We start from the raw sequence: 11481 nt of genomic DNA, 5'->3' as shown, positions 1-11481 counted from the left end.
ACCCTTCACCTATATCAACGTTGAAAGTCAAAAACTTAACAAAATTTCCTGCCCAGCTATCCTTGGTTTCCTGGCATGGTCCCTCCCCTGTTTCTATGCTAATAATTAAATGCCAATTTTCAAATAACTTGCACAAGCCATCCTTGTAGTACCTTGTAATCATATCTAGCTAAAGCAGCAATGTTGTGGTGCAGGTACAATTCCACTGCATTTACTTTGTTTTAGTCCATCCAGATTTCCTTACTGCAACAAGAATTGTCAATATCAATCTAACAAAGCTGTTAACAAAGGAACATCCTTCTCATCCAAATAGACCTTGGGTAGTAGACCGATTGGCTGATTTGCTGAATAATACAATAAAAGCTTGTGAGTTTTCTTCCCATATAATGGGCAATCTCTATTCTGTATTCCTCTCAACAGAGAGAGCAGATGCAACTGTGAAGGAGTGTGGCATCAATCTGGACGGCTACGAAAATTCACTGAAGGAAATTTCAGTTACCAGGCATTTGCTGCACTTAGCTTCACTTAGCCACCAAACATAGCAAACATTAAAAATCTTGCACATAGTATCATGACCTTGCTAATGCATACTTTGATAACACACACAGAAGATATGCAGCCATGTTACATTCCAAAGACCAGTGGCAGCCACCAAATCATGACATTGTGAAGGGATAGATAAGGCTGCTAATCCTGAATGTGTTCTTTCAATATAATACATCAAAACAGGTATCTCCATTCCATTCTCCAGATAGGTATTACAAACTAACATTCTGAAAAAAAGAAGCCAGATAAAAAAGGCGACAAAGACATGGAGGAAAGCTGAAAATAAAGGAACTAGTAGCGACGGCAGAATCAAAGAAACGTCGACACCCTATAAAACAATCAAAAGCTATTATAAAAATCGCTGAGCTCACTATATCCTTACTTGACCATAGAAACACAAACCATATGCAAAGAGAGAGATAGAGAGAGAGAGAGAGAGAGAGAGAGAGAGAGAGAGAGAGAGAGAGAGAGAGAGATCCCCCACCTGAACTCAAGCTTCCAACATTTCCCCCCTGTTTGATAAACATACTGTACATCATTCCTGTGGAGAAAGAATTGATGAGACCACCAGATAGTGCATCACAAGGGAGTCAATTGCTTGCTCCTGCTTTCGAAAAAAGAGCTTGAAGTACTGTAATCGGAAGGGAGATTAGAGATGGGAAGTGGGGTATCTATAATGAACTCTTCCAGAAGAGACATTTCCTCAAGCCAAGGAATCAGAAGGCTTCCAAAACTTAAAATCCGACCCTGATTCCAAGGAGCAAACTTAAAGGGTGCACCAATGCCCTCTAAAGTTGCATACACAGCTTTTGATACAGGTGCATCAGGTTCATCATCCTCATGTTCTTCACTTCTCCTACATCAATTCAAAGCAGATTACCAGCAAGACTTTTAGGAAAGAGAAGCATACACAGTTTAAGAGGGACTTCGAAATCAATCCATTGCATTCAATTAGTAACAGCCAGAAATAAGAAAAAGGGGGCTGGAATATATAGTACTTGGTAACGATGCTAAAGAGCTGAGGAAGTTGCTGTGCCATTTCCACTGCAAGTTTCAACTCTTCAAGCCATACGACCAGGGTTGTTAAGGCAGCCCCTACAGACATTCTGCATGGTAAAAAGTTCCCATTCATTAATTTGGCTCAGACCATATAGGCTCGAGATCCAATTCCTTCTTCAAAAGAGAGATCAAAACCATATCGCATCGAACAAACATTTGACCAATTTGACTGTAGATGAATAGGCACCAACCTGTGGATGTCCACACCCCACACTGTCTGTGTCTTCCGAAAAGCTTCAGGAAAGATGCCTCGCTTTCTTCCTTCATGCAGAACTCTGGCTGCTCGTGATCTTTGGCCAGACCACCACAATGTCTCTAAAAGCGCATTGTAAAACATCATATTCCTTTCAATACCATCTACTTTAATGATATCAAATGCTGGCTCAACAATCTGATGCCAGTTGCTGGTCTCATCAAAATTTCCTTGTATTAAACCTGCAACCAAAATGTGCAGGCTGGGCATGCTGTTGCCTTGCATCTCCTCAAGCAGCTTATGGGCATCATCCCACCTGCAGGACACATAAAAGTCTCACTTAAAAATGTCCCCGACTACTATTTATGAGAAAAGAGAAACGAAGAAAAGGATGGGGGGGGTCTACTTTTGTGTCACAGCACATAGACAGAACTTGAGAGAGAGAGAGAGAGAGAGAGAGAGAGAGAGAGATCACTAGCTAAATAGAGGTATCGAACACCAAACTAGACCTCATCAATATCACAAATACTCTTTACAATTTCCCGCTACTTTTATTTGAGAAGTATATAGCCTTTCATGATGATAACATCGTTGCAATAACAGTGTAATAAAATCTTCTATTTCTAAAACTCCATACAGTGACAATGTGACAAGAGTAACGTCAATCGCCAAATGAATATATGTTCAAAACTTTGCAGAAAGCCTCTAAGTATTCGTGAGGTAAAGCTTTGGTGAAAAGATCTCTCGCATTCTGATGTGTATGGCAAAAGACTAGCTGATCTCCCCTGCATGTAACCGCTGACATAGTGCTAATGTATCTAGATGTGTTTCGTACATGCATAAAACACAAGATTCCACACCACTGCAATGGAGAGCTGAATGTCAATGAGAATTGGTGTAGGCTGCTCCAATTATGCATGTATCTAAAGAAGGCCCAATCATGCTCTACAAAATTTGATGAGGTATCACCCTCTCCTGATTTATGGCCAAAAATCTTGCAACTACCATACCAGACTCTTTCTCTTCTCTTTTGCAATCCTCTTCTAATAGCCAGAAATAAAGTGATTTGTCTTTCCTCTTAGACTTCTCAGCATCCTTTCTGTCCTTGCCAGAAGTCTGTTCTGCATCAAGTCTGGGCTAATATTTGCCCTTTCCCATATCTTTGGCAACAAAAGCTTGCTCTCCACCGTGCATACTCACTAACATGCATAGTTTTTTCCATACGTTACCATACACATACGGCATACGGGTATGGAAGTATTTTCTGATTTCTCCTAAAACCTCAATTGTTGTTTTATCAAAGTCCACATGAAAGATTAGATTATCAGCAAGACAGGGCCAAGGATTGCCATGGCTTTTTCATTTTGATTCTCCCTAAAGAGAATCTTTTGGGCATCAGACGTCTTTTCTTTTCAATTCACGATGTTCCAGATTCCTTCTCTCATTAAGAGAAGTCAATGTTAGAAAAGGTGACATCTCACATAGAGGGTATCTGCAACAGAAGACTGATACTTTGACCCAGAATTACACGCAGAACTGTTCACTATGGAATCAATGCTTCATCAAGTGTTTGTACTACACAACATTCAAGTGTATGTGCAGACTAGCAATTAGACAATGCTCAAAGAAAAATATAGAAGCAACACCTCATATTTCCGTCCATCCACAAATTGGATAAGATACAATACCAAAAGGTTCTCCTGTCAATGCCTAGCACCTCTAGATCTCTGAGCCCGCTTGCTCCACTAAGCGTATGTAGACTCTCTGTCCAAAGGATCCCTTCCACCTTACTGTCTATATACCAGCCTAGGTGTGGGCAGCTTTCCTAGCTCTTAGTCTGCAACTCCTTGTGCTCCCTTCACCTCCTGAGGATAGGCTCAAAGGGATGCTCCTATCTGCTGGCTACATGCTGCTCCAATCGGATGTCAAATAAGGCCACAAGGCCTGCCTTTTATAGGCCTAAGGGCCTGCCCAAAAAACTGACCAGGAGGGGGAGATCTGGCCGACCCACTCAGCCCCTCCCTGGCCGACTTTACTACCTCAAAAATCGCCCCAAAGGGCCACTCAAAACAAGGGCCTCTGGACCATACTTTTATGCAATGCCCCGCATTGTATCCAACCTATGAATAGGCCCTGGTTGGCTAGCTATGCCCAGCCCAACTAGCCTATCGAGACACATCTGCTGCTGTCCCTGCCTCCATTGCGCCTTTTCCAGAGCATGTTGCAGGCCATGTGCATGCCCACAAACCTCTCGAGACAGCTTGCCACATCAGCGCCTGTACACCGGGATACCCCACCATCTTTCTGCTCATCAGTGACCGTTTGTCAGCGCAGATCCAGGGCATGCTGACCCCGCCATCCTCCCTGCACAATGCCACCTGATGCAGCCTCTGGAGCTCCAGGTACTTGCTTTTCTTTAACTGACCTCTGCCCATGTGGCATCCTCTCAGAACCCAGGTTCAGGACCTCCATCCTCTCCTCATATGGCGGCCTCCAAACGAGGAGGTGACCTAACCATTTCCAACACCCCCTCTCACCAACCTGCCCTGCCCCAACACCAACACATTGATGAAGTGCAATGAAAAGGGGAAGGGCGGATTAGAGAAAAAAGAGAATTGGTAGGAGGGAGAGGGATGAAGGGGAAGAAGAAGAGGAAGGGGTAGAGGGAGAGGAAGAGAGAGAGGAAGAGTGAGGAGAAGAGAGAGAGAGAGAGATTGGGAGAGCGAGTAGGCAGCACGTAGGAGGAAGGAGGGAGTAGATGGGATTAGATGTCACATCAAAAGGTATACAATGAGTAGTCCACATGTCCCACCTAAAATCCCTCTAAAGGGCCTCTAAATTAGCCCATTTACCCCCTTCATTACAGCCATCCCTTCCCATACAATTTTGCCCACAAAAATTTTACATCCTGGCTGTCCAAACGGTTACAGCAAACAGCAACTACTAATCAGTCCGGAAGGAGATAGGGGTAGTCCTGGACAATGCTTTCTAGCTGCCATGAATTTTCATCCTCAGGGAGACCTTGCCATTTGATAAGATACTATACGTAGATCTTGTTTCTGAGCACATGGTCTCTAAAACCCCACGATGCGCTCCGGGGGATAGAGGATGTGACCCTCCTCATCCATCGGTGGTAGCTCAGGAAGAACTTGGACATGTCCTCCTACATGCGGCCTCAGCAAGGACACATGGAAAACATTGTGAATCTTAGAGGTATTGGGTAGCTCCAACTCATATGCCACCTCTCCAACTTTGCGGATGATCTTGTAGGGACCGTAATACCTACGAGCAAGCTTCGAATTGGTGCTACCTTTCAGCGAGGCATAACGGTTCTTATGGAGGCGTAAATGCACATAATCCCCTTCTTCAAAGACAGATACCTCCTACATTCATCCACATACTTCTCCGCTTGGTTTGGGCATCCTGCATATTCTTCTTAGCCAATGCAGAAGGGCATCCATTCTTTCCAAGTCACTCCTTGCTTGCTGATTTTTCACAACTATGTCTGCCATTAAAGGCGGCACCCATACATTGCTTCAAACGGGCTCATGCCAATGGAAAGGTGTTTGGTACTGTTGTAGCAAAATTCAGCCAAAGCTAACCACTTATCCCAGGAGTTCTGTGTATCATGACAAAATTGCCTCAATTATTCCTCATCCGTCTCTAGGTGGTAAGCAGTGCTAGGTGTGAGGAGAGTACCCATCGTTGTAAATAACTCTTGCAAAAAGTGACCCATAAACTTTGCATCTTTGTCACTGGCAATTTTCTGAGGGGAGCCATGATGCTTAAAAACATGCTCAATAAATTGCCAAGCAACCTATGATGCTGAATACCGAGTCTTAGTGGGTATGAAATGATCATGTTTTGTCATTCTGTCCACCACCACATAAATGCTATCCCATCCCTTCTCTGTAGAAGGTAACCCTGTGATGAAATCCATAGCGATATGAGTCCATTTTCCTTCTGGAATAGGGAGAGGCTGTAAGAGACCTACGGGTAGCTGGCTGTCCACCTTATTCTGTTGGCAAGGCAAGCATTCAGTGACATATTTAACCACATCCCGCCACATGCCATCCCAGATGAAACTCTGTCTGACTCTTTCATATGTCTTAGTGATACCAGCATGTCTTGCTGTAGGAGATGAGTGCATTTTCTGCAAAACCAGCCGTTTATACTTTGAATCTGGCACAAGATAAATTCTGTCCTTGCAGTACAACAACCATTATGAAGCTTAAATTCAGCATGCCCTTGGTTTGAAGGCTCTTGCAACTCCAAAAATATGGGAGCTGCCTTCGAATCCTGCATATGCTCTTCCTAAATCCCATGAACCCAATCTTGATAGATAGTGGAAACGGCAGACAGAGTGCAAGCCCACATTCTAGACAAAGCATTTTCTTTCCCATTCATGTACTCAATGTCAAAATCGTAGGACTGGACTGCAGCCAACCACCTCTTCTGCTTCATGGACAAATTGCACTGTGTAAGCAAGTACTTGAGCGTCCTATGATCCGTCTTAACCTGAATCCTGCTGCCATATAGGTAGTGGTGCCATTTCTCAAAAGCATGTAGTATGGCCAGCATTCCCTGATCATAAATATGATAGTCCAATTCCTTGGCTGTAAATTTTCTGCTCTCAAAAGCTATAACTCCATGTTGATGTCTCAAAACAGCCCCCACGCCTTTGCCACTTGCATCCATCTCTACAATGAAAGGGCGTGAAAAATCAGGGCACACTAATACAGGTGCATTACTCAAGGCAGTCCTCAAAACTGAGTTGTGTTTCTCCTGCCCATTTGAAAGAATCCTTTTTCAACAAGTCAGTGAGAGGGGCTGCCCCTTGGCAAAATGTTTAATAAATCTCCTGTAGAAAGAAGCAAGACCCAAAAAGCCGAGTTGGGTGAGATTTTGCGGCTGTGGCCAGTCCCTTATGCATTTCAACTTGGCTGGATCCACCTGAATTCCATCCTTGCTTACAATGAGGCCAAGATATTCAACCTCTTCCGCCATGTAAGTGCATTTGTTGGCTATAAAGCTGATGCAATCTCAAGATTTCCAGGACTTGTTTGACATGTCTGATATGTTCCTGCTTGTCCTTGTTGTAAAATAGGGTGTCATTAAAAAAAACCAGCACATGTTTGTAAAGAAGAGGCTGCAAAATCTAATTCATGAGTGCCTGGAAAGTAGCCGGTGCATTCGTCAATCCAAAAGGCATAACTTTGAACTCATATAAACCTCTTTCAGTGCGAAAGGTTGTCTTGTGTTCATCTCCTTCTCTCATTCTGATCTGATGGTAGCCTGACCTCAAATCAATCTTAGTGAAAAATCGAGCACCCTTGAGTTCATCCAACAGGTCATCTATCCTAGGGATCAGAAACCTATTCTTGATAGTAACCTTATTCAAGTCTCTGTAGTCAATGCACATGCGGTATGAACCCTCTTTCTTCTTCACCAGGAGCACTGGCGATGCAAAAGGAGTACTATGAGAGAGAAAATTCTTCTCAAGAAATTCTTGCACCTATGTGGCCACTTCTTCTCATTCTACCTTTGAGAGACGGTACGGAGCCTTATTAATTGGCTTGCTACCAGGCTCAAGCACATCTCTTCGTGGAGGCAACTGTGAAGGCATATTAGCAAACACATCTGTAAATTCTAAGAACAATTTCTGCATATCACAATCCTCAACATGGGAAGTGCTACCCTCCTAAGAAACTGACACATTCAGTGCATAGATGGCACACTCTCTCTTGAGCTCTCTGGCCACATGCTTCGCTGAAATGACCTGCAATTTAGGGGTTGCAATACCATGCAATGTTATAGATCTTCCCCTCTGAACAAAGCTGAGTGACAAGGCATTTTATGTCCATGCTGATTTTGCCCAAGGATTTCAGCCAATCACAGCCCTGAATAGCATCAATTGGGCCCATATCCAATGCCAAGAGATCCCCAGCAAAATCATAATCCTCGGAGAGCTTGATCCTTGCATCTTGGCAACAAAATTTACAGACCAAATGATGTCCATTTGCCACCTCTACTCTCAGCCCATGATCAATCTCACTAGCAATCAGTCCCACCTTCTGTAAGGTCTTAGAATTGATGAAACTATGAGTGCTACAGCTGTCCACAAGCATGTGAACAGTCCTGCCATTAATTTGTCCCTTTCAATCTGATAGTTTCAGCACTTTTAGCACCCATCAAGGCATGAAAAGAGAGAGCATAAATTGTTTGCTGCACATCCCAATAGATCTCCTCCTCGTCCAGAGGAGCATTTCCATTTGCATCCTCTTGCGCAAGAAAAGGCATAGCAACCTGATGCTCCATAAGAAAAGACATAGGTCTACGACCTCGCATGCCACGAGTAAACTGAATGTCCAGTGATGACATATCATTAATATCATGACCAGTAGCACCCCCCGGATCAAAAGGGAAATCAATACCCTTCGTGGCTCCATTGTCAAGAGCCTCATCCACACCATGTGATCTTGTTGTCTCATCATGAGAGGCATCGCATGAATCTGTGGCATCAACCAAATCCTCATCATCAGAGATTTCAACGATCATATTGAGCTTGGCTGAACCAATATTCTGCAAACATCCCAATGCTCAGGGGTCCATTTCTCCCCACACTAAAAGCATAAGTTTGCCTTTTTTCTACTGTCCATTATGGCCCTCGTATACTGCTTAATTTCTGATTTTTCACTTCCAGCAATAGGCTTAGTTCCTGGCTTGGCATCTGATGGCATGTATGGCTTGGCATAGGGCATTTTACTACCTGAAACAGTAGGAAACCTTGGAAAGGGCGCTGCTGCAAATTTTTTATCATGCCCGTCACCCATCTTATACCTAGATGAATCCAGGAACATTCCCAAACTCATCCTCTAAAAACACAACATAGTGCAGTTTCAATCTCATGATAGTCACTCACAAGGTTGAAAACCATAAACTCCATCATGCATAGCAGGGACCAGTCACCCATCTTAGGCTTCTTCTCAGCCTCATTTGCAGCACCATGTATGCTGCCCATTCCACTCTTATACTTAATGGAATATTTCGGCTCAAATACCTCTGCCAGTTAGGCTGCCCTCTTAATAGTTTGAGGGTTATGCGCCTTCACATCTGCAACCAGAGAAGGACTTAACCCCTAGATGAAACTCAGCAGCTTCCCCTTTTCAGATACGTCCTGCACAAACACGGAAAGCCTCCAAAAGCGCTGCAAATACTCTTGGACCGTACTGGTCTGCGACAAGGCATAGAATTCAACCAAGTACTAATCCAAGACAAGTAGGGATACGAATGTAGTAACTATCAATTCTTTGAAACACCTCCAGATGATTGGTCTTTGAGGCGAATCCCTCATGTATCGCTACCATGTGTGGGCATAGTCCTACATATGCATACTTGCAAAAATGATGCACTCCTCATCGGACTTGGGGTAGAAGCGGAAATAGTCTTCCAGCTTCGCGAGCCACTCCTCCAACTCATTGGAGTGCGAGTGTCCCCTTTAAACTTATGCACCGAGAGCTTATCCTTCACATCCTTGGCTGCATACTGCTTATTGTACCAACCAGAATGTCGGCCATCCTCACGCTTAAGGCTCACATACTGAGGAAAGGGCATCTCATCCCGCACTTCCTCAAGCAAGGCTCTGTAAGAGCGTAAGGCATCTGAGAGCATATCGTATGTGGTCACTTGCTGCCCATTTACAGCATTCTGCTGCATAGTAACACCACCAACCTGATGCACCGGCTGTGTCTGACTAAAGGTGTTCAATGACGGAGCCATTGAAACATGCAGCCTTGGCTGACTCTGCCTTCCAAAGGCACCCCTCTGAAAAGATGGTGCGGTAAAAGCCTGAGAAGAGGAATGACCTATAAAGAAAATACTTGGAGACAAATAAAAACAATACTGAAGACAATCAATGGCTGAAGAAGATATATATATCACAAACGGAACTTAGTACAAGTGAAGAGAAGCTCTGAAACAAACTTCAGTCCTGACAACTGTAGTGGACTTCTGCACTAGCTCCACAAGTTGGAACTGAACCAAATCTGAGACAACAAACTGATGAAGGGGTTGCTGCAGATTTGGAGTAGAAAGAACGGAATCTGGAGCGGAAGTTGGAGGTAATCTGATGCAGAAAGATGAGCAGAACTGAAGCAGAAAGGAAGGCTGTTCTGGAGCAGAAAAGAGGGCAGATCTAGAGCTGAAAAGGGGACAGATCTGGAGCAGAAAGGAGGACAGATCTGAGCAGAAAGGAGGGGCAGATCTGGGGCAGAAAAGAGGGCAGATCTGGAGCTGAAAAAGGGGACAGATCTGGAGCAGAAAGGAGGACAGATCTGAGCAGAAAGGAGGGGCAGATCTGGGGCAGAAAAGAGGGCAGATCTGGAGCTGAAAAAGGGGACAGATCTGGAGCAGAAAGGAGGACAGATCTGAGCAGAAAGGAGGGCAGATCTGAGCAGAAAGGAGGGGCAGATCTGGAGCAGAAAAGAGGGGACAGACAGGAGGAAGAAGTTGAGGCAGCAGAGGAGGCAGCCAGGAGGCAGAAGTGGCTCAGGGTGTGCAGGAACCTCTGGAGCTGGAGAAGAGATAATATATCAATACCTAGCCCCCCCCCCCTTTAAATAGGAAGGGGCAGAAAAAGTCGGTCAACCTGCAGGTTGACCGACCTGGTCAGAGTTGACCGACCAGGTCAATCTGGTCGGCCAGATCTGGTCGGCCAGATCTGGTCAGACCAGAAAAAAAAACATTTTTTAAATAATTTTTTATTTTGTTTCTCCTCTGCACCGGGGCTTTTGACATTTCTTTGGTTGTGTTTTTGGCCTCCGATTCGGGGTTTCTTTGACAGGATTTGGAGAGGCACCAGTGGTGTTTGTACCTGTTTTATCTGGTCCTGGAGAATTGGAGATTGCCTGGCTTAACACCCCCTCTCAATGTCCAATGCAGACAGGAGAAGCAAAGAGGTGTTCCATGAGTGATCTATCATCTTCATCAGCCCTTTTTTTTTTTTTTTTTTTTTTCGTGGGGGTTTTCATTTAGATGGAGATGCCTACAGAGTAGGTTTTCATCTTCACTAAATGCACAGATGATGGTACAAAAAAGAAAGACTTGAAGGAGTGCCCTCGCAGGGGATTTGTTCACTTCCTTAAGTACACAAAGAGAAAAAAACTGTTAAAGAGGAGGAGGTAAACCAATCCCCAACCGTGGGCAAAGATGCTCAAGAGTAGGGCGATTAACCGGCTTGGTAAGAATATCAGCATGATTATCGGCAGCTGGAACATAGATCAACCGAATAGTACCTAGTTCCACTTGCTCGCGAGTAAAATGAAAGTGAACACCAACATGTTTGGTGCGGTTGGAAAAAATGGGATTGCCTGCGAGAGCAATGGCACTTTTGTTGTCGACGTAGAGGATCGTGGGTTCAGTACAAGGAAAGTGCAATTCTGCCAAAAACTGTCGGAGATATATGGCCTCTGTGGTACAATCATACAAGGCCCGGTATTCAGCCTCAGTAGAAGAACCAGCAACAGTCTCTTGTTTACGGCTAGACCAAGAAACAGGTGCCGAGCCAAACGAGAAAATATAGCCGCCATGAGAACGACGATTGTCCGGGTCACCAGCCCAGTCAGAATCAGTGTATCCCTGTAGGGTTAGTCCTGGTCTGAAATGTAAACCATAAGGGTGCAAGA

At 44.4% G+C, this 11481-nt stretch overlaps 1 protein-coding gene across 3 annotated transcripts in view; it reads right to left on the bottom strand.

The window, feature by feature from the left end:
- Positions 1-454: 454 nt before the first annotated feature.
- The window catches only part of LOC147889995 (pentatricopeptide repeat-containing protein At1g74850, chloroplastic-like), a 30915-nt gene continuing 19888 nt past the window's right edge, over positions 455-11481 (bottom strand). For 2 of the 3 annotated variants that reach the window (XM_087390715.1, XM_087390717.1), the window contains exons 3-6: positions 1797-2114; positions 1545-1652; positions 1031-1402; positions 455-519 (exon numbers count right to left, since the gene is read on the bottom strand). In XM_087390715.1, coding sequence (XP_087246841.1) covers positions 1126-1402; positions 1545-1652; positions 1797-2114 — 703 coding nt within the window. In that variant the 3' untranslated portion in view covers positions 455-519; positions 1031-1125. Of the gene's footprint in view, positions 520-1007; positions 1403-1544; positions 1653-1796; positions 2115-11481 lie in introns of those variants that run through there. The other variant, XM_087390716.1, reaches the window with a different exon arrangement.

Source organism: Dipteris shenzhenensis, chromosome 19 (genome assembly GCF_047967505.1).
Source record: "Dipteris shenzhenensis isolate YYH24624 ecotype China chromosome 19, Dip_SZ_1.0, whole genome shotgun sequence".
Taxonomy (NCBI): domain Eukaryota; kingdom Viridiplantae; phylum Streptophyta; class Polypodiopsida; order Gleicheniales; family Dipteridaceae; genus Dipteris; species Dipteris shenzhenensis.
The sequence above is the reverse complement of the archived record's forward strand: the minus strand, read 5'-3'. Positions and strand labels throughout refer to the sequence as shown.